General features: G+C 40.7%; 1 protein-coding gene across 1 annotated transcript in view; it reads left to right on the forward strand.

Moving 5' to 3' along the window:
• Window positions 1-83: 83 nt before the first annotated feature.
• LOC308091100 (angiomotin-like) overlaps window positions 84-27,580 on the forward strand; it is a 53,934-nt gene continuing 26,437 nt past the window's right edge. The window contains 3 exon segments of the mRNA XM_080436440.1: window positions 84-117; window positions 2,765-2,897; window positions 5,145-5,195. Of these exon segments, the coding sequence (XP_080292566.1) occupies window positions 2,810-2,897; window positions 5,145-5,195 (139 nt within the window). The 5' untranslated portion in view covers window positions 84-117; window positions 2,765-2,809.

Genomic DNA, 27,580 nt, shown 5'->3' on the forward strand with positions numbered 1-27,580 from the left:
GAAAGCCCACGTGGCTCCGCCCACACCTGTAGAGTGTGTGTGTGTGTGTTCACTTTCTTCTGTGAAGAAACGCCGCGTGACGGAGATATGGATTTAAAGTGTTCTGATCAGTGTGTGGTAAGTTGTGTACATTTGTAAAGTGAGTGTGTGTTAAGAGTGTGTAGTTAGTGTGTGTGTCACAACGTGTGTTTGTTTGTGTTTGGATTTGAACCACGTGTTTTTTTTTTAAACAACAGTAGCGCTTCCCGAAACAGAGAGGGGGGGGGCGTATAAAGTTACTGTAACGACATTTCACGGATGTAAAGTAACTAAGTACATTTACTCAAGTACTGTACTTGGCTACGATTTTGAGGTATTTTGTACTTTACTGGAGCATTTCTTATTTTCACTACTTTTACTTCTACTCCATACATCTCAGAGGCAAATATTGTACTTTTACTCCACTACAATTATATGAAAACTTAATTATATTTTGATGCCAATACATTGTGGTGTTGCTACTTAATAATTAAGATATCTGAGTACTTCTTCCAAGTTCCACCACTGCAACATTTACACTGGATTTAAAGTTACTGTTACTCCACATGAAATACTTTAAAGGCTTTGAGGCTATGACGTCATTCATTCATTCATAAAGCTGTGGCTGTGGCTGCTGTTAAAGTCATTAAAACATTAATTAATGAAACGCATTAAAAACAGATGATAGAAGTTTCTCTTATCATGTGACAAAAGTTTTGCCATCCTGTCTAGTTTCAGCTTTCACTCCTGTGTTTTGTTTTGTTTCTTTTTGAACGTTTATAGAAGCCAGTGGTGGAAAGTAACTAAGTCAATTTACTCAAGTACTGTACTTAAGTGCAATTTTGAGTTTTTTTTTTACTTTACTTGAGTATATCAATTTTTCAATACGTTTACTTCTACTCCACTACATCTCAGAGGCAAATATTGTACTTTTTACTCCACTACAATTCTTTGAAAACTTAAGTTACTAGTTACTTTGAAGCAACTAGTAAGTAAAACATACATCAACTAGCCCTCTATATACTTTGGCTATTTTCGAAATACTTTTCATACACATTGAACTTGTGAAATGGGACATTCTGCATAATGAGTACTTTTACTTTTAGTACTTAAGTATATTTTGGAGCTATTGGAGAGCTAACTCTCTCCAGTGTAAGGGCTGCCAAAAATGGGTCCACAGGAGATGCAGTGGAGTAAAAGGTAGCCTGCAAGTGGCCAGCGAAACATTCCAGTGTAAGCGGTGCAGGGGAGAAGTCGCACAGGTAGATGCAGCCGAGCAAGAGGGGCTTGTAGTAGACGGGGAGACGTATGAGGTGGTGGACAGTTTCTGCTACCTGGGATACATGCTTAACGCTGATGGGGGGGATGGACCTAGCGGTGACCACAAGGGTGAGAAGTGGATGGAAGAAGTTCAGGGAACTCATGCCCTTCCTAACATCCAAGGCCCCATCCCTGAAGATGAAAGGGCAAGTGTACTCAGCCTGCGTCAGAAGTGGCATGACATATGGAAGTGAGACATGGGCCATGAGGGTGGAGCATGAAGAGAAGCTGAACAGAGCAGAGATGAGGATGATCAGATGGATGTGCGGTGTATCACTGAGGGAGAGAAAGACCAGTGCAGAGCTGAGACAGAAGATGGGAGTGGAGGCCATAGTGGATGTGGTGAGGAGAGGCAGACTGCGATGGTACGGACACGTTGTAAGGAAGGAGGAGAATGATTGGGTGAAGAAAGTAATGTCGATCAACTTGGAGGGGACAAGACCCAGTGGCCGGCCTAAGAAGACCTGGCAGATGACCGTATTAGCTGACATGAAAGCACTCGGCATCAATCACGAGATGGCCATGGACCGTTCCCGGTGGAAGAAAGCCATAGCGAGAACCCAGTCCAACCCAGCGGAGCCTGGAAAGCGGACTTTAAACATATGATGATGATTTTGATGCTAATAATTTTGTACTTTTGACTACTGACACTTTTACTTGTAACAAAGTATTTCTATATTGTGGTATTGCTATTTTATTTTTTTTACAAGCTAACTTGCACATAGTGTTATCTTGATGTTACTATATTGCTGCTAAACTAAGTATACATGATGTAAACATGCTTGAACATTAAAATAATTCTACAAATGCTACAAATCCATACAAACCTAGTGTCTAGCCAGTCATTTTGGGGCATAAAGCAGAAGTTGAAGAGTAAATGTAGCTGTGCATGTATACTTAACATTATTTCAAATTCAGACCATTTTACAAATTCAATATACACATTTTGGGGGATAGAAACATTGACAAACCAAACACTAACTCAATGGAATGTGTGGAGTGGAGATATTTAACAGAATTTTTAAATGGATATGAAACTAGATGACAATTAGCTGAACTATAATGTTTATTTATTATTACTAATATTCTTTCAAAATTGGCCTGAAAAATCACCTATCAGGAGACCATAAGGGGAGATCAATGCAATTTCCCATAGAAAGGAGGTGACATTCACTGCTGACGTTTTTCCTTTTTTATCCTTTGTAGATATAGTGTTTATGTGTGTTATTTTTATGATGTTGATGAATGGATACATAGGACCACAATGGAAACTTTTTTGTGTTATCCTTTTAGCCTTAACGTCTTGACTGTACCACATGCTGTTAACATGTTTGACTATTAAAGTATTCAATCAGTCAATCAATTATTATGATTATTATTATTGTTGATGCCCACTCGATCTGTATCCTGTTTGTTGATGTTCCAGTAGACAGAACCACTATGAAACCAGTGGAACCAGCATAGAACCAGCATGGTGTCGTTGGACCAGTGGGGACCGGAGCAGGTGGCAGGATGGTTGTGTCACATCGGGATGCCAGGCTGTGCCAACACCTTCCTGGGTAAGAACCGCACGCACACACACACTGAGCCAAGCTGTGCCACACAAACACACACACACACACACTGAGCCAAGCTGTGCCACACACACACTGATATATACCATATACACAATAGAATGGTTGTAATATTACATACATTTCATGTATTCCATATACACAGCCATAAATCATTCCCATGCCCTCATGTCGGTGAAAAGTGTTACAAGTTGTAGCTGTGTGTGTACTCAGTTCACTCACTGCTCACACAATAATGAATTACTGCAACTTGGGGTCAGATCCTCTAGTTTCACGTCCATTTGAAAGTTCTGACAGAAACAGTGTTCAGGACTGAACATATGAACACTTCCTCCAGTGTACGGTATGGCAGTGGTTCTCAACCCCCCAAACATTTAACTGGGGACCCCCCAAAATAATCCTATTTGAACTGGGTGGTTAGTGAGCCCGCCTAGGGAGCCAGAGGCCCTGGTTGCCCCAGGTACGATTCCAGGCCAGGCCAGCAAATGTGTCGATGAAATGAAATTTGTCCCTGAGCAAGACTCTTAACCCCTAATTGCTCACAGGCCCTCATTGGAAACAAGACCGCAAGGACTTTCATGAACAGACCTGTTAAAAGGAATTATCCTTATCCTTACCCCCCCACCCTGACTAGCACTTGGAATTGTAGGAGTTGAGGCATATAGTTTGACTCGGTTCCACAGATAAATATTGTGAAAACAGCCAACACAAAAAAACGGACACACAACTGACCTAGTCAATGTGTGTGCCCCGTACTGTATGTGCTGCCCCTAGACTAAAGGAAGTGCAGAGATTGTGCTCCGTGTGCAGCTCATGGGAAAGTGGAGATATTTGACTAAACACACGTTTTCTGTCAGAACTTTCAAATGGATATGAATCCTATAGGACAATATCTGACCCCAAGTCACAGTAATTAATTATAGGGTGAGTTTATAGGGTGAGTAGTGAGTACACACACAGTTACAACTTTCAATGCCGCCGCCATTATTCTGCTACCCATGATTTATGGCTGTGTATATGGAATACACGAAATGTATGTAATATCAGTTATTCTAGGGCTTTGTATATGAAATGTATGTACCGTAATATCACAGCCATTCTAGGACTATGATCTGATGAGCTTGTAAATCTGTTCTGTTTGGACAGTAACACCACGTGTGGAACACAGTCTTAAAGTTACCGTACAAATGTTCAGTTTGTCTTTGAAAGAAACCTGGAAGACATTCTATGAAATGAGAGTGACAGAGACACTGATAATGATGATGATGATGATGATGAACTTCAACTCAACTACAGCTCTTCCTGTGCTGTGATGTCATAGTGAGGTCATAATGATTTCATAACAATAATTAAGCTCACATTTTAACTGATTTGGACAAAATAAAAAAAGTATCTCAGTTCTGACCACTAGGTGGTGTAGTCTGACATGAAACACACGCTTAGAATGTAGAAATACACACACACACACACACACACACACACACACACACACACACACACACACACACACACACACACACACACACACACACACACACACACATACATTACATTACAATACATATTTAGTACAAATAAGGGACACAAGATAAGAAATGAGAAAAGTAAATTCAGAATATGGAAATACAATTTAAAATGAATATTTAAATAGTACAACCCGTAATCAAACACAAATGAAAACGAACAGAATAACGTAAATAAATATAATAATATGATCAACAATCACAGTCTTTAAAGCAATGACTGTAAATAAGGACAGTAAGAGTTTTAAAAGTGATGTAAAGTGTAATGAATGAAGGACTCATCTACAAAGTGCTGTCCCATTCCATTCCTTTTTATACAATTTGGAGCCCTTGCAGCCTCTCACCCTCAAGCCCTTACCAGCTGACGTCACATAAAGGGATAGTTCACCCAAAAAAAAAAAATGTCCCTATCGTTTAGTCACCCCATGGAGACTTGAATTCATGGACATTTTTTAGTTTTTGTCGTATTCCTAAGCCAATAATTTGATGACCAGTGAACCGGTAGGAAGCGGTTCCGGTAGGAGACACAAAGGAGACTGTGTGTGTGTGTGTGTGTGTGTGTGTGTGTGTGTGTGTGTGTGTGTGTGTGTGTGTGTGTGTGTGTGTGTGTGTGTGTGACTGTGTTGTACTGTACCGAATTTCTGTCAGAGAAGTAGACTTAATAAATCATAATAATAATCCTAATTATTCTTATTCTTATATTTCACAGAGAACAGTGTAACAGGGTTGGATCTCTTGGAAGTGAGCGACTCCATGTTGGGTGAGTCTCAAGTAAAACACAAGAAAAGAGATTTAAAAAAATGTGTATATGTAAGGGAATGCAGTAATGTGTAAACGGAGCCGTGTCACATTGCAACTGGCAAAAAGTAGCTTACAAAACCACAAAATGTTAATGTTGTTAGAAATGTTTATGCGTGTACATGTTGGCAAGGCTAACCTGGTGTAACTGTCAAGCCATATGAAACAAATGGCAGCAATTTGTTCTGGCTTTTGCAGTCACTCTGTCTAAAAGTATTGGGACAAAAAGCAGCAATTTTTCAAATGTGTTTAAAGTTAGTTGCTCTGTATGTCAAGCATTTCTATCTGGAGATCAACTCTGTGCAGACAGCGCAGGAAAACACACAATGATCAGTAGTCTTTAAGGCGCTTGTATTCCATTAGACATCCTTCTAATGTCACAACAGCTCACTAATCTTGCTGCTGTGTTTGCACATAGTTGTACTTCACCCTGCAGATATGGGAGTTTTTTTGTCATGGTCTCCGCCAGGCCGAAGGCGTGGCCGAGACTATGTTTTGCCCCCTGTCCGCGTGTCCGTCCGTCTGTGAACAGCTAAGCTCCAGCACCGTTGGCCTGATCGATGTGAAACTGTCTCCCTGGATGCCAGAGCAGAACCTCTGCCCTAACTTTGTCAGATCAGCCTGTTATAGCACCACCAGGAGACCGACTTTTTTCAAAACACATTGTTTGATGTTACTCCTACAGATTTAGGATGGATCTGTCCGTCTTGAACAAAATGCCTCAAATCATGAAGGCAGCATGCGTTGCCGTGCAACTTTGCACACACATTCCCACTAGGCCAAGGAAGAAATGCCCCCCCCCCCTAATTTTTTTCAAATCGGCCCCATGGTGGCTCTATAACAGGCCGACTCACATTTTTACCTATAACTGGACCGATGGACGCGAGGCCAAGGAAAAACCTCTGATTTTGTCCAAACATCACGTAAATCGGTACACAGTGGCCCTCATTTATCAACGCGGTGCAGCCCAAATAATGGGCGTACGGCGAGATCACCGCACCTTTCGGCATTTATCAATATATCCTGACGTGGGCTTCATCCTACCGTAAGCTGAAATCTCACGCCTGGTAGAGAGCAGTTGTTGACTTTGGCTGCGCCCGTTTATTCCATTCTAGACCTGCGGAGCAACATTGTCTGACTGTCTGACAGGCATCTGGACACATAATCCACTCCTAAATGTATATCTACACTAATAAATAATCCCTGTGAAAAAATAACATTTTATAAAGTAATTTAAACAAACTGCTTTAACAGTCATTCGGTTGCATTGGCTATTTTAAAATAGCAGATCTGCAAGCTCACAACGGGTCGCATCGCGACGCGTTGTGAGCTTGTAGATCTGCTATTTTCAAAATATACAGCGCTTCTGCGAGCGCATTTTCGGGACTCCCGACGATCTTTTCATGGACAGTGAGGTGTACAAACTTACAGTAGCTTGTCCTATGTTATGGAGTTATGTCATAGAGAGACTACAACCTGGCTGGGTTAAGGATATAAACCCGACGCTCCAATCTCTTATTAACGTGGCGGCACGGAATCACTGCAGCCTGTCCGAGTCTGACTGCTTTATTTTAGTGTAACTCGAACGCGCACTGCTCGGTATGGGGGTAAATAAATTAATATGCAAACGTATTCCATTCATGGTGATGTGATTGTTATCATAATATGTCATTCATGTAGGCTACAAGCCTACGTGACAAACATTGTACCGCTACGGATTACATGAAAGACACAGGGGTGTGTGTGTGTGTGTGTGTGTGTGTGTGTGTGTGTGTGTGTGTGTGTGTGTGTGTGTGTGTGTGTGTGTGTGTGTGTGTGTGTGTGTGTGTGTGTGTGTGTGTGTGTGTGTGTGTGTGTGTGTGTGAGAGAGAGAGGCGTGTGTGTGACTTGACAGGCAGCGAGGCGAGCCGGCGAAACTCTTTCTTTTTGGTTCTTCATGTCGTAAAATCGTGGTGTTTCCAGAATATTTAAGGGGGTGTTATTTAAATGACGCTCACGTGAGATTTATCAAGGCTGGGACCAAATGTACGCTCGGATCGGCTGTGTAGGATTCGTTGATAAATGTGACTTCGACGTTGGCGTACGGCCGAATATATGGAAAAATATACGCTGGTTTATACGCTCCGTTGATCTCTATGGTCATGTGATCAAGACAGATCTGTCCGATTTGTTACGGTCCATCCTGATTGGCTATCCCACAAATCAACATATCGTGTCTGTGCAATAACTTCATCAACATGCATCGCTCAACTTCTACAGATTCCTCTCACCTCTATATTGACTGAGGAGCACTTTTTCTAGGTGGTCATGTTTTCAAACTCTTCTTGGGTGATTGTAATCTGTAGGAAGTATGTGTCTCTGATGTCTTGGTACAGTGGGCAGCTGGTTAGAAAGTTGATTTTGTGTGCATTGAGTGCACAGTCTATCTTCTCTTGGGAAGATCGCAAGACTGTAGCCACGTTTACATGGACACTTTTCTTCCAATCTGATTAAAATAAACCCGATTGAAGGTTTTGGATCAAGTGTTTACATGGGATGTGATCTAATCCGATCTGGTGTATACGTAGACCTGTTTTCAATCGGATTTGCTGTTGTGCAAATTATGAAATACATTGCATTTCCCTGTATCCATTAGTAACTTTATATAATAATAATAATAATGATAATAATAATAATAATAATAATAATATATAATGCAAATGCACATAGCCAGCCCTAGCCTATAAACAATACATATTTGCACCTGGCAGCCCATAAGAATATAATAGCCTACATGTCATGGTCCATGGACAAGTGAATTCACGATAATAACAAAAAGGCTGTAGTTAATTAATATTTAGGCTACTTATAAAATGGCCTATTTTCTTATATTCCCATACCCCAGTCCCATTATTATTTATCTGATGAAGGATATGGGATATTGTGCTGGTGGTTTCTTAGGCTATTTATGATGGCGTTTTCAAAAAGGTGGCGTTTTCAAAAAGTTACTGGCCTGGGGCCCGTTTCAAGAAACCTGGATTAGGGATAAACCGGGTTTAATCGGCTATCCTGGCTTAAATTATCCAGGATCAGCCATGAATCGGTTTCACGAAAACTTAGCCAGTAAACCTGGATATGTTTATCCATGATCCGGTTTCACGAAAGAAAATTGAAGCAATCCTGCCTTAGTTAACATGGCAATTTAGCTGTGAACAGCCAAGCTTTATTAATCCAGTGTCTTGTTCTTCAAGTTTTGTGAAATAGCTGTTAGTCCAATGACTCCAATCGTAAACCAATGAGTTTTTCCACACTTATTCAATTCTTATGCGAAAATCGAAGATCTACAAGCCCGAAAAAAAAAATCTTATGGCGCCCGTGGACCCCCGCCCCCCGTGGACCCCCGGACCCCCAGCCCCCCGTGTACCCCAGACCCCTGTCGGGGGTCAACGCTTTCTCCCTGGATCTATATTTCCATTTCTTGCTTATTATACATTTTACTTCCTTGTATGATTCCATGAGCTGCTGCAGTGCTGCTGTTCAGCCACAGAGAAGAACGCCGCTCTGGTTTTGGGCTCCATGATTGGTCAAGTTCAAGGATTCTGCTATCGACTTTCATGGTCTTTTATAGGAATACGTGAACGCACATTCAGCCTGGTTTAACGATCCTGGCTCGACAAAGCCGCTCCTTCTCAGCCCGGCTTGGCGTTCGTGGAACTGAATAAACCAGGCTGAACAGCGCAGGCTTGTCAAACCTGGATTTGCCTTTAAAACCAGGATAATTTAATTCCGCTTTCGTGAAATAGACCCCAGCTCAATAGGGCATAGCAGTGGCAGCCATTTTCTGGTTCCACTTCAAAATACTCAATGCATTTTTCCCATTGACATTTCCAAAAATATTTATATCAATTCATTTAAGGCTAGAATCAAGCCATCCAGGGTCTGTCTCCTGGTGAATCATGACCATAAAACGTTTGATTCTGTGAAAAAACTTTTTTGAAAACGGCAAAACAAAGGGTATTTATTAAATATAGTATATCATATAATTAAATATGAAATTAAAAAAAAATCACAGAAAAAAATGGTTTATGGTCATGATTCACCAGGACCCTGGATGGCTTGATTCTAGGCTTAAATGAATTGATATAAATATTTTTGGAAATGTCAATGGGAAAAATGCATTGAGTATTTTGAAGTGGAACCAGAAAATGGCCGCCACTGCTATGCCCTATAACAGACAGGTCTACCCAGAGGGGTGTGTGTGGTACTGTGGTTGGTTGGTCAAAGACGCACAGGAAAGCAGTGGTGTAAAGTAACTAAGTACATTTACTCAAGTACTGTACTTAAAGGTAGGGTAAGTGATATGTTTTGCTTAAAAAGAAAAACGTTTTTGTTGAAAGGTTACAGCACAATATTCTGATGGTACCTAATCATTGCAATATGTGTATGTTCAGTAACATGAGTCTCCATGTCTCCAGCTCTGTAATAAACAGAAAATACATTTTCAGGTAGGTGACAACATTTCAGCCAATCAGAAGAGAGTACAGCTTAATTGTAATAGTGTTCCAGTTCCAATTTTGCATGCTCATTTCTTGTTATCAGTCCTAATTTCACTTGTTTAATCTGTATCCTGTCTGAGTTCTCTATCCTGATTGGATAAAATTGGTATCCTGACCTGAACATGCATTTTCTGTTTAATAAAGAGCTGGAGAGACAGCTGGAGAGACTGTTACTCACTCTATAGCAATGAGTACTATCAGAATATACAGCTATTTAACACTTACTTTAACCAAAGAAAATCACTTACCACTTACCTTATTAAGAAAGGCCTTACGAGGCATGAAGTGGATAGGTAATTTACCTTAAAGGGATATTTCACTTTCAAAAAAACTTTTGGTGATTTTATCGTCTACTCAGGCTTTTGTGAGCCCCGCAGACAGTTTTTAAGTTTCTTGATTCAATATTTAGATATTAGATATGCATTTTATCAGACACGCCCCCTTCCTATACAAACCCATTGTAACTTCAAACTCCATTTTTAACATGTTAGATTCATCAAAAACTAGGGTTGTAGTCGAGACCACCTAAAGCGAGTCCAAGTCAGTACCAAGTCCGAGGGGGGGCGAGTCCGAGTCAAGACCGAGTCCGAGAGGCCAGGGAGGGGGTCGAGTCCAAGTCAAGACCGAGTCCGACGGGAGGCGAGACCGAGTCGAGGCCGAGACCGACCGGAGGCGAGACCGAGACCAGATTTTTTTTTATTTTTTATAGAAAATGTTCAAATCAGCCTCATGGTGGCGCTATGACAGGCCACAGGAAACTTTGCACACTCCCTAGAGGCCAAGGAAAAACCCTTGCCCTGCATTTTTCACATCTGCCTGTTAGAGCGCCACCAGGAGGCTGACTTTTGTAAAACAAATTTGTTGCTATTACTCCTTCAGATTCTATCCAAAAATCACGCAAATCAGTACACAGTATCTCTATAGTCATGTGATCAAGACGGATGTGTCCGATATTTCATATTGCATCCTAATTTGCTAACATTAGCTTCCAAAGTTTGCAGGATAGATCAGTTTGGAACAAAATGCCTCAAATCATGAACGCAGCATGCGATTTCCGTGAAATTTTCCACACACATTCCCACTAGAGAGGAAGAAATGCCGCCCTTTTCACATTGGCCTGTTATAGTGCCAAGCAACAATAACCTACCTGACCTGGCGGAGACCTGTGCTCCGAGGAGCACTTTTTCTAGTTTTGTTTTGTTTTTAGTTTGACATTTAAAACATTCTTTGCATCTTTTAATGAATGGCAGAGCAATTAGCTATTTAGTTATTTTTACTGAATTAATTACATCTCAATGGTAAACCTAGACCAAACAACAATGACCAAATTGACCAATGAGCCATTATCATCATTACACATTAATGTTCCTTACAGACAGAACAATGAAAACTACTCCCCTTTAATGACAAGGAGCCATCATTACATAGCACATCGATATGTGCTACTTTAATGACTGAATTACATGTGAATGGTAAAGTTATTGACCAACCAAGTCTCACACCCCAGCAATGAATCAGTGTTTCAAACACTGGTGAGACATTCGATTTAAACGCACTGTCATTCAATATGCGTTTGCATCTTCAGTTTTAAAATATGTAAACGTCATAATAACAGGCTACAGTAGTTATATATATATATTTTTTAAAAGCAGATCTACAAGCTCACAATGCGTCCCATGACGCATTGTGACCAGGCCTGGAATTTCATCATTTTAGGCCAGGGGCAAGGCCACTTGGCCTTTTGTCATTTTCTAGGGCACAAAGGCCAAATGCCAGGGCATTTTTTTTAAAGTCCACGGACATAATGAATTTAATTTGAAGGTTAAGGATGATTTTATTTTAATATAGTACAAGAATAGTATAACTATCTGTGTAATATAACCCATATTGGCAAATGACCAATATTTGTATTGGTCTCAATATTTGTCACATTCAGCCCTGGACTTCACTGACTGAAGTAGGGGTCATATGAATCACATTAGATTCACAGATTTTATGTATTTTCCCCACAAATTATTTTCATTCAAATTAAATGTGATTGAACTTGCACTAACAATGACTTTAGTTGATTTTGCACTATTTAAAATATAATATTTCTTAATTATTAATAATTGAAGCTTGTAGATTGGCTATTTTCACCAGTTTTTAAATAATAATAATAATAAAGAATAAATAATAAAGAAACTTTATTGTCCATTAAATTGACATGAAATGGAAATTTGTCTTTGGCACACCAGCAGTCAGTTACAACAATAAAACATTACAAAAATACACAGGTGCATTAAAATACTATATAAAAATGCAATCACATTAACACAGCAACAGTGGTCATGAACAGTGGCGATTAGACTATCTAAACATTTTCTTATTTAAAATGTCCACAGCCGTTGGCACAAACGACGTTTTGTAACCCTTCTTTCTTGCTAGTTTTGCCCTAAGCCTCCTGCCTGATGGCAACAAGTCAAATTCAGAGTAAAGAGGATGGGTAGAATCATTGTAAATCTGAATTGCTTTTTTGGTTATGGAGCGATTGTATATGACCTGAAGTTGCAATTGTTTGTCTCCAATGATCTTACTTGCCTGGTTGACTACCTGGGTGAGCTTGTTTTTATCTCTAACTGAGAGGTTCCCAAACCAGGACACGATGTTAAAAGTGAGAACACTCTCAGTGAGTGATCTATAGACCATGGTCAGGGTGTGTTTACTGGCATTAAAACTTCTCAGTTTCCTGAGAAGATAAAGCCGCTGCCTTGCCTTTTTGTAGATGTTGTCTGCATTGGTCTGAAAGGTGAGTTTATTGTCTATGGTCGTTCCCAGATATTTAAAGTCACTGACCTGCTCCACTTCCCCCCCACTCATAGTAACAGGCCTAAAGATGGACCCTGAGCCCTCTGCTCTTGACCCCCCTCCCAAGCACAGTTCCTTGGTCTTAGTGACATTAAGGTCAAGGAAGCTGCTGTCAAACCAGGTGGCAATACGGTCGATGTGCTGGGAGTAAGAGGGACTGAAAACGTCCTGCAGGCAGGCAACCAGGGCCATGTCGTCCGCGTACTTTATGAGAGAGAAGTCTTTGTTGTTGTATTTCAACTCATTTGTGTATAGGGAGAACAGAGGAGATAAAACGCACCCCTGCGGCACGCCAGTGTTTAGGACAAGGCAGTCAGACAGAGTGTTATTAATACAGACTCGCTGGGGTCTCTCTCTCAGGAACTCCCTAATCCACAAAATGAGATTGCTACTGACGTTCAGGTCACACAGGCGTTTTAGGAGAAGATGGGGTTGGACCGTATTAAAAGCAGAGGAGAAGTCCATAAAAAGGACACGGACATATGTTTTGGGTTTATCTAAATGACTATGTATTTTGTCCAATAAAGTAAGAGTGGCATCCTCTACACCTCGACTGGCTCTATAAGCAAACTGCATGGGGTCCATGCACTTAGCTGTTTGCAGTGAGAGCTCCTTACTCACTACACGCTCCATGCATTTGCTTAATAGAGGAGTGAGGGCGATCGGTCTAAAATCATTTAGCACTTTTGCTCGTGCTGTTTTTGGCACAGGGACAATGGTTGCCGTTTTCCAGGCCTGGGGGACAAAGCTGATATTGAGAAACATTTGGAATAGTTTGGTAAATACGGGTCCCAATTGGATGGCACATTCTTTCAGGGCCCTCCCCTTGAGCCCATCTGGACCGGTGGCTTTGTGAGGGTTAACCTGCTGGAAGATTGAAATGACCTCCTGTTCCTTAACTGTCACAGGGGCGAGTGTCAGCCCTGCACAATAAAAAAAAGGAACATACAAGGTTTCCACCCAACAGCGACGGTTCTGTATCAGTACATGAGTCAGTTTTAGCATATTTCATTCTAATTGGCTACGATGACTGCCTATGAATTTCATGGCCTGGGTAGGTAAACCTGGCCTGGCGGAGATTTTCCCTGTTGCGCACAGCAGAACAACAGGTGAAGGCAATGAACTTAAACAAGGACTGTACTGCACAGCAAAAATTGCTCAAACTATGTCAAACTGTCACATAGCTGAAATAAACTTTCCATTTAGATCATTGTTGACAAACAAACAGAACATGGATGTTGTTTGCAAAAGGATTATTTATTTCTTGTCCATTTGTTTGTGAGGTGAGATCACAGCTTCTCTCTACTTTTGTGTGATATTGATAGCCTATAACTTTGAATTTGTTTGCAGTTCATTTCTATTGCTTACTGGATATTAAGACTAATAATTTTGGGATTTTGCTGTATTTTGTCGAATGTATTAATCTATATTTTTCTGTTGATCAAGCCTCGGGTTTTGTGATTAGATGCGCACACGCGCTGTCAGCCACTGGCAATCAATAATGTGCGCAAGGAAACCTTACTGAAAGCCGTCTCTAATCATCTTTAGAGAACCTCGTTTATTAAAACAACCACAGGCTACACAGTGAACACACAACAAATAAATAAATAAACACCTGGAAAGCTTGCGCTGTTAGTGGAAATAATTTAAAAATAATATAAACTAGAGGGACATGGCAGAGTGTGTTCTGCTGCTGCTGCTGCGCTGTCAACCACGAGATGATGCGCTCCAAGACAGCTGTCCATAAGTGCCAGACAGCTCTCTTAGAATGTTAATGTGAATAGGCTCCTCATAATATGGGTATAATAAAATTATTTCATTGCATTGTAGTGACTTGGTCTTGGACTCGAGTGGACTCGGTGGGGGCAGAGTCCCGAGTCCCTTAGTCCGAGTCCGAGTCAAGACCGAGTGAAATTATGGGCGAGACCGAGACAAGACCGAGTCAAATTATGGGCGAGACCGAGACAAGACCGAGTAAATCAAAAAAAGCGGATAGGGTTGTAGTACTCGAGACCGGTCTCGGTCTCGAGACCGGTCTCGAGTACTACAACCCTATCAAAAACACCCGTCCTTGCTTCTGGTGACTCATACTATAATACGCGAGGGGGCCGTGTTTTTTCAATTAATTTTTTCATTTATTTTAAATATTTTTTTTTGAAAATGAAAACAATAAAATACAATAACAAAATAAAATATAAAAAATTAAAAAAAAACTCTGAAAAACACGGCCCCCTCACGCATTAGGAGGGCAGGGTGAGTCACCTGAACCAAGGACGGGTGTTTTTGATGAATCTAACATGGTTAAAATGGAGTTTGAATTTACAATGGGTTTGTAGGAAGGGGGCAATAAAATGAATATCAAATATCTAAATACTGAATCGAGCAACTTAAAAACTGTCTGGGGGCTCACAAAGGCTTGAGTAGATGATAAAATCACCCAAACATTTTTTGAAAGTGAAATATCCCTTTAAGTACAAATCTGAGGTATTTTTTACTTTACAGGTGTATTTCCATTTTTCTATACTTTTACTTCTACTCCACTACATCTCAGAGGCAAATATTGTACTTTTACTCCACTACAATTATTTGAAAACTTCAGTTACTAGTTACTTTGTAGATTTTGATTATTATTACAAAAAAGATACATTTACCACTTCAGCCCTATTTAAACTTGGGTTATTTGAAAATAGCTGATCTACAAGCTCACAAGTGTTGTGAGCTTGTAGATCTGCTATTTTCAAAAAACCTTTACACATTTTAGACAGGACATTCTGCATAACCAGCTTCTTTAACTTTTGGTACTTTAAGAATATTTAGATGCCAATACTTTTTGACTTTTACTCAAGTCGATTTTGATTACTGGACTTTTGCTTGTAACAGAGTATTTCTGCATTGCACTATTGATACTTTTACTTAAGTAAACAATTTAAGTACTTTTCCCACCACTGCAGGAAATAAAGTGTAGTCAGGACAGGGTAACGTCAAGTCCAGTCGCGGACACAGTAGAATCGTATCGCACCCGCACATCTCTCTCTCTCTCTCTCTCTCACTCTCTCTCTCTCCGCACACTTGATCCCGTTGTGAGCCTGACCTGGTGTGCGTGAACGCACTATGGGATTGTTCCTGAGGATTGAGTGAGTCTGCGATTATTTTATACAGACGTCAGACTACAGAATACTGCCTTCTCTCCAATTATTCAGCATTAACAAAAGCAGGGGCCAATCATCAAATATCTGATCTTGATCAGATCTAGATGCTATTAAAATGAAGAGGCCCTGAGGAGGCATCAGAAATCAGGAGATTCAAGGCAGTGCATTTTATCCCACAAATCATTTGACTGATAAGACTATATGCCCATGTATTCCATGAATTAAACGCAATTAAAACATCGCTCCCTTGGGTCCTCAGCAATTATGCATCCCGAGTTTATAGTTGATCGGTCGGACGGATGGAACTCAATCAAGACGCACGCGCGCGCACACACACACACACACGCTCACGTACACATATATTCCGTGCATTTATAGATAGATAAACAAATTGCCTATATAAAATAAATAATGTAGTGAAACATCACAAATGTAGTTGCAAAAATAAAAAGTGCCCCAATAAATGGCCAGGAAGCATGCGCAGAAAGAACGTAATCAGATACTAATCGGGTTAAGGTGTATACATGGAAGAAATGTCCTTTTGATCGGGTTGTGACCACCCCTCTGCACCCGATTAGAATTTTAATCGGGTTTGGCTTGATCGAGTTTATTTAGGTGTATACATGGAGATTTTAAATCTGGTTGATTTTAAATCTTGTTTTAACCCGATTAGAAAGGTCCATGTAAACGCAGCTAGTGTGTGTTCACTGAGTCTGTACATAGTCAAGGCTTTCCTTCGTGTTGGAACAGTCACAGTGCTCAGGTATTCTGCTACTGTGTAGTCTCTGTTTAGGGATAAATAGCATTCCATTCATTCTATTCTATTCACTGCAGCCAGTTGATTGAGCTTAATGCCATGATTGTTTTTGTTTTTTTAAATCATTGTTTGTTTGGTGTTCATTCACTCACAATGGTGAAATGCCTGGAGGCATGCAGCCTCTGACCAGCCCCCCCCCCACACACACTTTACATATGGGGGGGGGGGCAGCTGTGTGATTGTTAGATACAGTAGGGGCTAAATTGAACCTTACGGATCTGGAATAGTTGACTTATCAATGATTATTATTATAATATAGAGCTATAACTATAACAACTATAACAAGACATACTCTCTCGCCATGCCTTTCGGCCTGGCGAAGACAACAAAAACATATGTTTATTTACCTCTTCCTACCGTCTCTGAGGCGATATATGTAAGTGCACGGCGAGGCTCCCCCTTTTGGGCGGGGGCGGGGACTTCTTTCTTCTACAATAAGAGTTAGGACGTCACATTCTAATACAGCCCAAATACCACATTTCAGCACCGGCCTCAGTGGCGCACCTCGCTAATCATTAGACTCCCAATCCACTACCATTGGGAGTCTGGGATCGACTCCCGCTTGGGAGAAAACTTTTTCAATCCTCAACTACTTTTTTTCGCCGATAAAGTATAGTTTTGGACCATGACGGAGGCGCGCCGACTCAGCAGACCTTGAGGCCGAGGAGTCGCGCCCGAGCGCCTCCAGGCGCGAGTGCCCGCGACGACCGGCCGATGGTCTGCTAGTCGACTAAGCGCCGTCCGAGTTATGTACCGATAGGCACAGAATCGTAAATAATATTGGTGGGGTCTGCGTTTTCCCCACTGACTGCGTTTGCCCCAACTGCCACTCAAAGTGACTACTGGCCAATCACAGTGCGTCTTTCCCGGGACTTAACCAGCTCTACACAAATGCAGCACACTCCCAAAGCTGGCGTCTCTGAGACCAAACCCAGTGTGACTTCCTCCTTCCTCCCAAGGAGTATAAAACAAGGATAAGACAGATGTTATAAACAAGGAGTATTAAACAAGGATAAGACACAGATGTTATGAACAAGGAATATAAAATAAGGAGAGGACAGATGTTATAAACAAGACCAGGAGACCTGGTTCTGCCAGACCCAGACTTCACATGACGTGTCAGCCTGTGTCTATGCCCATGTATGGACAGACTTTTTTGGGGGACAGAATTTTTTTTGGCTGGGGCCGGAGGACAAAGTGACAGACTTTTTTTTGGCTGGGGCCGGAGGACAAAGTGACCATGCCCATGTATGGACGAAACAGGTACAAAGCCTCATGTAAGCCCTACCCCTTGGGTCTGGCAACAAGGAGTAATGCATGCTAACTTTCCAGGATGAGAAAACCTGCATTTTCTATTAGCTTGGATTCCCCATCGATGATGTCACTGGTAGGCAGATTTCTGAACTGTCCACAGTCCACCAATGAGACAGAGAGAATAGACATAAAGGGTGTCATCTTATAATGAGCAATAGTGAGGACCAATTATATGAAGATACTGTAGGTTGAAAATGGGTGAAGTGCTCCTTTAAGTAAAAGTAGCAATACCACAATATAAATATATCAAAATATAATAAATAGAAAAAAACATTTTAAAACATTTCCAAAAAACGTTTGAAAATGGCAGATCTACAAGCATCGTGACACGCGTGGGCTTGTTTTGGAATAGCTGTTTTGTTTTTAGATGTGAACACTGTATCATTATATTGATGCATTTGAAGTCAGTCAGTCAGTCAGTTTCTAACTGGACTATATTCTTCAGGTTTCTGGGTTAGACAGTTAGACCAGCGGTTCTCAGCAGTGGTGGAAAGTAACTAATTACATTGACTTAAGTACTGTTTTTTTTTTAGTATTTCCAATTTCCAATAATTGTCTTTTACTTCTACTCCACTACATCTCGGATCCAAATATTGTACTTTTACTCCACTACATTTATTTGAAAACTTTAGTTACTAGTTACTAGTAGATTTTGATTATTATTACAAAACATACATTAACCTCTTCAGCCCTATATACATTTCGGCCTTTTGAAAATAGCCGATCTACAAACTCACAATGCAGCTTGTAGGTCTGATATTTTCAAAACATTTTTATGCATTTGAAAACTTCTGAAATGGGACATTCTGCACAAAGTAGATTTTGATACCAATACTTTTGTACTTTTGCTCAAGTAAATTTAGAATTCCAGACTTTTACTTGTAACATTGCAGTATTGATACTTTTACTCGACTGAAAAATTTGAGTACTTTTTCCACCACTGGCCAGTTGCAACAGCGCTGCTGCTCTGCCGGGACTCTGTCTGATCAGGCTCAGCACAGCTGATGATGATGATATTTCTAACGTGATCAATCCGTTCTCGAATCTTCAATAAACGTCTGGGTGTGCTGTCATGCTGTCATGCTGTCATGCTGTCATGCTCAATTCAGCACGGCTGGAGAGCCTATTTCAACCAATTGCTTGGTCAGAACTATCTGTTGTATAATATTACAAATTTCACTCCACTTTCTTCTTATTTTTTGGGAGATTTCTCTGCGTACCACCAGAGGGAGGCTCAGGTTGTACCACAGGTTGAGAACCACTGAGTTAGACAGTTAGTTAGACAGTTAGACAGTTAGTTAGACAGTTAGTTAAACAGTTAGACAGTTAGTTAGACAGTAGTTAGTTAACCCATTAAGACCGGGACACATCTGTGTCATTTTTAGATTTCTTTGGCTATTCAAGAAATAGCAGATGATTTTGTAGATCTGCTATTGTTTGTTTATTGTTTTTGCAAATCTTTAAATATATATATATATATATATATATTTCATAATGCGAACATTTTAACTCAAATCTTAGCATCTGGGGATTCTACAAATGTCTTCTAAATCCTAACAGTTAGGGTTAATGTTAGGGTTGCTATAATCAGTGGTTCTCAAACTTTTTCATGTCAAGGACCCCCAAAATGATATGTATTTGGCCGCAGACCCCCATCTCAAAATATTTCGTTCCAGAGACCCCAGAAGCAAAGATTTGAGTTACGAATTCGCTTTAAAAAAAAATATATATATATATATATATATATTCAAAGATTTGAATGCATTTTCACGATGTTTCAAAAAAGTACAGATCTACAAGCTCATAGTGCGGCACTCGTGCCGTGCTATGAGCTTGTATATCTGCTATTTTTGAATAGCCAAAGAAATCTTAAAATGACACAGATGCGTTCTCGGTCTTAATGGGTTAAGACAGTTAGACAGATAGTTAAGACAGTTAGTAAGACATACATCAATATAATTATTGTGTTCACCGCTGTTTCTACAAACTTTTTCAAATGGAGGACCCCCACACAAATTTGTATCTTGGCCACAGGCCCCCATATAAGCCAAAGATATTTCAGAAAATATAAAACAAGGCTCAAGTTTAGGGCTTAACGATTCCTCATTCTACTGGGGACCCCCTGGAACCCTCTCAAGGACCCCTGGGGGTCCCCAGTCCCCACTTTGAGAAGCCCTGGTGGTCTATGGTTCATGCTATCTGCCCTCTCCTTCTTTACATACTCCTTGCTCCCTCCCAGAGCAGAGAGGAGAGGAGAGATGAGGGGAGGGAGGGGGTTCCCCTTCTTTAACCCCCCCCCCCCCCTAAAAAAAACAGCAGACTTCAGAAAAACTCTTCCAGTTTCCCACTGAAGAGGAGGAGGAGGAGGAGGAGGGTGTGGGGGGTGTCAGAGGAGGTGAGGGGAGGAGGGGGGGAGGCGGTCAGAGGAGTTGGGGGCGGGACTTCCAACATTCCAATCTTTTCACACAGTTTTAGACTCAAAGGGCTTTTCTCTGCTGTGATCTGATCCTCTCTCTGGTTCCACCACAGTCTGATCACTTTATCATGATGATTATGATTGAATCATGTAATGTTTCAAAGCTGTGAAAACACACTCTGCCGCATACCAAGCTGTCGTTTGAGCCGATTCAACGATTCATCACAAACAGACCCAGAGAACGAAGAAGTATACTGAGACCTTTTTTTTTTCTTCTCTTTCTTCTTTTTTTGGAGTAGGGATTCTTTTTGGTTCATCTTGTTTGTTTACAAGGCGTAAACGGATACTTTTTGGATACTTTTGGATACTTTTGAAGACTTGTGGAATAGTTTGTGTTGTTTTGGAAGGGATTCTAAAACTTCCTCAGAAACGGGGGAGACCCCTCTCTCTCAGGCTTTGCTTCCAACTACAGAATACTGAGACTTTTTTTTTCTGTTCTCTGGTTTGTTTGAGGAGGAATTTGGGGGCTTTTGATCTTGTTTAGTTTTTTTATGGAATTGGTGAAATGTGTGAAACGATGAATATTCCTAGCGGAGGATCTAGAGTGAGCGTTGGAGCATCTCAAACCTCTTCTGAAAAGGTAAAAATTAAACTAATGGCAAACCGTTACGGAGATGAAAGTTTAAAAGTGTTCAAACATCTGTCGACTCCATCAGGGGAGACTTTTAACCCACTTTGGTCCTTGGTCTGGACGGCCCAACATCCTGCCGGAAAACAAGCTCACAACGCGCCCCGCGTTTTGAGCTTGTAGATCGGTTGTTTTCGGGGCCCGAACTGAAGGGGTTTGGTGTAGAGGGAAATAAGTAGAGGGGTCTCTGGTACGCAGCCCTGCGGAACCCCAGGACCGTATACGGTTTAAATGGTTAAAAGTTGTTTCCTGTCTAGTTTTCAACATGGCTACCGACTTAGAATTATTATTATTATTACATTAATAATAATAATAATAATAATAATTATTATTATTATTATTATTAATAGAGTGAGATGGAAAATAGACTTATGCTTATTCTCATAATAGTGAAAGAGAGACAATAGAATCAACTACATAAAATAATACTACATTAAATAATACCAATACTAATCATGTAATATTGTTTATCAGTGTTAATAGTATGTTAATAGTCTGTGAATAGTTTTCTCCTCTGTTTTCTTATCACAGTTATTTTGTTGATTGGAGGCTATCAGTGTCACTCTCTGTGTGTGTGTGTGTGTGTGTGTGTGTGTGTGTGTGTGTGTGTGTGTGTGTGTGTGTGTGTGTGGGGGTGACTGACAGTTAGTGTTGAGTCACTTGGACCCCTGCCCATTGTTTAGAGTGACAATAGACAGACCCTTCCTCCCCACGACACACACACGCCGCTCTCTGTATAAACCATTAGGTTTGTGTATGTTCTACATTATAAACATTATCAGGGCCGTCAGGTGGTAACCTTGTATGTCCAAAACTGTTACTTTTCAGGAGGAAAAAAAACAACAAGAGAGCTTGTGTTCCAATGGATCCAATGTAGTTCTTATTTAGTCACAAACTCTTATAATACTTTTCATTGGTTCCAGTGGTGGAAAAAGTACACACATACACATTTTTGTAGGATGTGAGGATATCAACATTTCAGGACGACAATTTCATGAATGCCATTTTTTACGTTGTGAGCTTATAGATCAGCTATTTTTTCGGTGCATGACACTGGCATGTGTAAATCATGTTTAACTCTAATTCCAACCCCCCACACCTAACCTCTAAATATCTGATCCTAATCCTAACCTCAACCTGAATGTTTTTCTAACTGTAAACCTATATCTGGAAAAAAAATTTAACCATAAAACAACAATTTCTCTTGTAAGGACCAGGAAGTACTTTTATTTTTGGAGTATTTCCAATTTTCTATACTTTTACTTCTACTCCACTACATCTCAGAGACAAATATTGTACTTTTACTCCACTACAATTATTTGAAAACTTTAGTTACTTTGTAGATTTGGATTATTATTACAAAACATACATTAACCACTTAAGCCCTATTGAAACTTTGGCTATTTGAAAATAGCAGATCTACAAGCACACAACACATGGCGATGCGACTTGTTGTGTGCTTGTAGATCTGCTATTTTCAAAACATTTGTATACAGTTTGAAAACTTTGAAATGGGCATTTATGCTATAAGGATAACACAACAATGTCCTGGGGACCATTGTGGTCATATGTATTCAATGTCAATGTCTCTCTGTCTCTGTGTGTCTCTCTCTCTCTCTCTCTCTCTCTCTCTCTCTCTCTCTCTCTCTCTCTCTCTCTCTCTCTCTCTCTCTCTCTCTGTGTCTCTCTGTCTCTCTCTCTGTTCATCTGTCTGTCTCTCTCTCTCTCTCTCTCTCTCTGTATTGCTTAGTCATCAGTTTATAATCATGTGACTTCAGTTCAGAGATCTTCTCTCATCATGAACAACAATTAGTTGAGCTGCTGTGCGCGCGTGTGTGTGTGTGTGTGTGTGTGTGTGTGTGTGTGTGTGTGTGTATATATATATATATACTGTATATATGTACTGTATATATGTATGTAAATATGATCACATAACACCGGTCCTATTTTCACTGCACTGGCTCCCAGTTTTAGCTAGGATCGACTACAAGGTCCTGCTGATCACCCACAACTGCATAAATGGACATGCCCCTCCCTACCTACAGAAATTTATTAGGCCCCCACAAAATTCCACCCGCACCCTCAGATCTACGAGCAGATTCCTCCTCGATGTCCCTGGTACAAATCTACGTACTATGGGTGACCGGGCCTTCTGCTCGGCAGCGCCGCGCCTGTGGAACAGCCTTCCTATTGACCTGAGAGCACCACAGACCCTGGACTCTTTTAAAATAGGCCTGAAAACGTTTTTGTTTCAGAGGGCATTTTCGTGTTGAATTGTTGTTTAGTCACATCTGTTTTTAAATCCTGCTTTTTAACTTTATATGATTGATGATGTTTTACCATGTGGCACGCTGAGATTCCTTGTGAATGAAAAGTGCATTACAAATACAATTTATTATTATTATTATTATTATTACTAAGTGACAGTTTGAAGGATATATATCATATCAGGATATATATATATATTGCTACCGTTTTTTAACACAAACATGAACAAATCGGAGACTATGCATATTCCATTGATGAATGTATTTATACCTTAGAAAACACTGGTTATTTGTTGTTGAAATAATTACTTCAAAGCCTTAAGAAAAAAAACATTTTATCATGAGATTATACTGGAAGGGAGGGAGAGAGCGACGGAGAGATTGAGAGAGAAAGAGAGAGAGAGAGGAGGCTAGAATCATAACCACAGATCACTTGAGTAGTGAACTTCAGAGTTTCCCAACTTGTGGTACAGATGGTGTGCCAGAGATCACAGGGTTGTTTGGAGGTGGTCCAACATTTTACACACCCTCTCAAGGAACTAAGGAACCATGAGGGTCCCTGGACCACACTTTGAGACCCACTGGTGTAGCAGAGTGTAACTTTCCAGTGAGCCAACATGCACAATATCAGAATCCTGACTCTGGCTGACCAGAATGGAACAGAGCCTTCATTAGTATCATTGGAAGTAAGGAAGAGGCCCAATTTCTTTCCAATATTGCTGCTGTGCATAGAGCTTATGATATATTTAAATAAGATAAGAACTTTATCGATCCTGTGGGGAAAATTCAGGCGCCAAAAACAGCAGTTAAAACATATTACAAAGACAGTACAGCAGTTACCACATAAGGTAAGACTTTATATTAAGGTCGGGTCTATAATGCGTTATAACCATGCGATTATAATGCATTATAGACCCGACCTTTAAGTAAAGTGTTACCATTATTTTTCTATTTATATGTTCCAATGTTCAATGCCAAGAACACATTTAAATGATTACTTAATTAATTATTTGTGTGACAATTAATCGTCAACTTAAATTTGTAATCGTGACAGCCCTATAGGTAACAGTACAAGAGAACACACAGAAGCGTACCGTACTTATCCAGCAATATTCTCTATGCACAGTGGCCATATTGGAAAGAAATTGGGCCTCTTCTTACTTCCTTAACAGGTGTTACCAATACTAATTAAGGCTCTGTTCCATTGTGGTCAGACAGAGTCAGGGGGCTGATATTGTGCATATTGGCTCACTGGAAACACCAGTGGGTCTCACAGTGTGGTCCAGGGACCCTCATGGTTCCTTGAGGGGGTTCCAAATGGCCCCTTACGGGTGTGAGTGAGAGTGTACAAATGGAACCAAATGGACACGTAAGGGAATCTATCATTCCCCCTGCTGCTGAGCCCTTCCCACAATCTCCAAGTGAAGGGGATTAGAGTGGTAGTCCATGATAGCATCCAGCTTCCTCGCTAACACGCACCTTCAACGATGGAGCTAGCTTTCTTGACCAGCCTGTTCAGGTTGCTGGTCTCCCCCGGCATAATTTATATTGTTTATTATGTTAAATATTTTTATATTACATTATTATATATTTATATGAGTTTATAACAATTTTCAGTGAGCACTCTGACTTTTTTAATGGAATGTGGATTAGTATGAAATAAGCATCAATATTCATTGGATGAATGGTTACAATAGAGATGGAATAATAAGAACAGTAATAATATTAGTGTTGAAATGAAAACAAACATTATTTTAACTCCTTTGACATTTCACTGTCTCACCTCTGTTTAATGTGTTCTATGACGATGATTGACAGTAGCCTGGTAAACCCTCCCTCCGGAAATCCCATTTCATTTCAGGAGTGAGTCTGGCATGAACCGCCTCTCTGCAATATTGGCTGTGTATGCCAAACGGCCGCGCCTATCAGCGTCGTCGCTCATTGTTCTGTGATTGACAGCTTACGTTGGCCAATCAGGTGGCGAGTTCGAGTGAGCCCAAAACACGAACGGCAGCCATCTTTTTCTTGTGCGGCCAATTCTCCGCTATTTTTTTACTTCAAAAAGCTCTCTAACTTCTATTTTGAGGCACGGAATTTACTTATAAGATATCGTTTGGATAGAATTTAGTTGTTTAACTTCATATATGTGGTCAATTAATCATGACAAAGCCTATTTAAAAAATAATAATTAGAGAACCGGTAGGGGCGGGCAGTGACACCATTGTACCCGAAAAAGGCAACCCATTTTGGGTATGGCTGTCTCAAAAGTCCCGTCGCGTCACATTAAGACTGGTGAACTGCTGATTGGCTGAAGGGGGAAAATTATCATTGGCTGAAGGGGTTGTCAGTCAACGGTATTACTCCCGCCCAACTCCAGCACAGCCAATATTGCAGACAGGCGGATCAGGCCAGACTCACTCCTGAAATGAAATGGAATTGAGATTTCCGGAGGGAGGGTTTACCAGGCTAGATTGACAGTAGCTCTCAATTCAATTCAACTCTCTCTCTCTTACTCCCCCCACACACACACACACACACACACACACACACACACACACACACACACACACACACACACACACACACACACACACACACACACACACACACAGTCTCACACACACACACACACACACACACACACACACACACACACACACACACACACACACACTCACACTCACACTCACACACTCACACTCACAAACACACAATGAAAACATTGCATTTGAAACCAATTTCCTTGTTCCAACCCCCACAAGGAAACTTAACACAATGAAAACTACAACTGAAACCAACTCTCGCTGTCTGTCTGTCTGTCTCTCTCTCTTTCTTTCTGTCTCACTTCATTTCAGTTCAGGGTGACCTTACGCTACATTGCCAAAGCAAGTGTCAAATAAAACAAACTATACTTAGAGCCCTACTTCAATAAGGAAACACTAACATTCCCACTTCACTGTCAAGTACATTCAGTGGTTCTCTAACATTCTCATGTCAAGGACTCAAATGAATCCCCAAAATGCATATTTGGCCGCAGAACCTCCATCTGAAAATATTTTGTGCCAGGGAGGACCCCACCCCATACAAGATGTTTGTTGTTAAAATGTTTCATAAATATTCCCAAATTGTAAATTTTTGTCATGTTTTTTGGGAAATAGCCGATCTACAAGCTCACAACTTGTAACGCCATGGTGCGTTGTGAGCTTGTAGATGTATGCAGTATGCTAATATTAACACATTTAGTTGGGGACCCCCTGAAACCCCCTTAAGGACTGCTGGGGGTCCCCAAACATCACTTTGAGAACCACAGAAGTACAGTATTTTAAAAGGTACTAGACACAAATAATAAACAAATAAAATACACAGGAACTAATGATTGGTAGTACATGAGGTGCTTGAATTCCATTAGACATTCTTCTCCTGTCACAACAGCTCACTAATCTTGCTGCAGTTTTTGAAAATTGTTGTACTTCACCCAGCAGATATAAGAGGTTGTGGTTATTGTCTCCGCCAGGCCGAAGGCATGACTGGGACTATGTTTTCCAATTCCATCCTGATTGGCAAATTTTTAATATTGCTGCCCCACAACAACCTACCTGACCTGATCCGAGGAGCACTTTTTCTAGTTAGTCATGTTTTCAGGCTCTTTTCAGTCTGTATGTGTCTGTGATGTCTTGGTGCAGTGGGCAGGTGGTCAGTAGTATGTGTCTGTGATGTCTTGGTGCAGTGGGCAGGTGGTCAGTATGTATGTATGATGTCTTGGAACAGTGGGAAGGTGATCAGTATGTGTCTGTGATGTCTTGGTACAGTGGGAAGGTGATCAGTATGTGTCTGTGATGTCTTGGTACAGTGGAAAGGTGATCAGTATGTGTCTGTGATGTCTTGGTACAGTGGGAAGGTGATCAGTATGTGTCTGTGATGTCTTGGTACAGTGGGAAGGTGATCAGTATGTGTCTGTGATGTCTTGGTACAGTGGAAAGGTGATCAGTATGTGTCTGTGATGTCTTGGTACAGTGGGAAGGTGATCAGTATGTGTCTGTGATGTCTTGGTACAGTGGGAAGGTGATCAGTATGTGTCTGTGATGTCTTGGTACAGTGGGCAGATGGTCAGTATGTATGTATGATGTCTTGGAACAGTGGGCAGGTTGTCAGTATGTGTCTGTTGCAGTGGGTTCACAGTCTGTCTTCTCTTGGGATGCCAGGTCTGCCTAATAGCTTTCTCTATCGCAAATCTGTGTTCACCGAGTCTCTACAATAAAGATTATTATTAATACATAGTGAAGGCTTTCCTTAGTGTTGGATCAGGCACAGGGC

This window comes from Gymnoscopelus braueri (genome assembly GCF_963280865.1).
Source record: "Gymnoscopelus braueri genome assembly, chromosome: 8".
Classification (NCBI taxonomy): Eukaryota; Metazoa; Chordata; class Actinopteri; order Myctophiformes; family Myctophidae; genus Gymnoscopelus; species Gymnoscopelus braueri.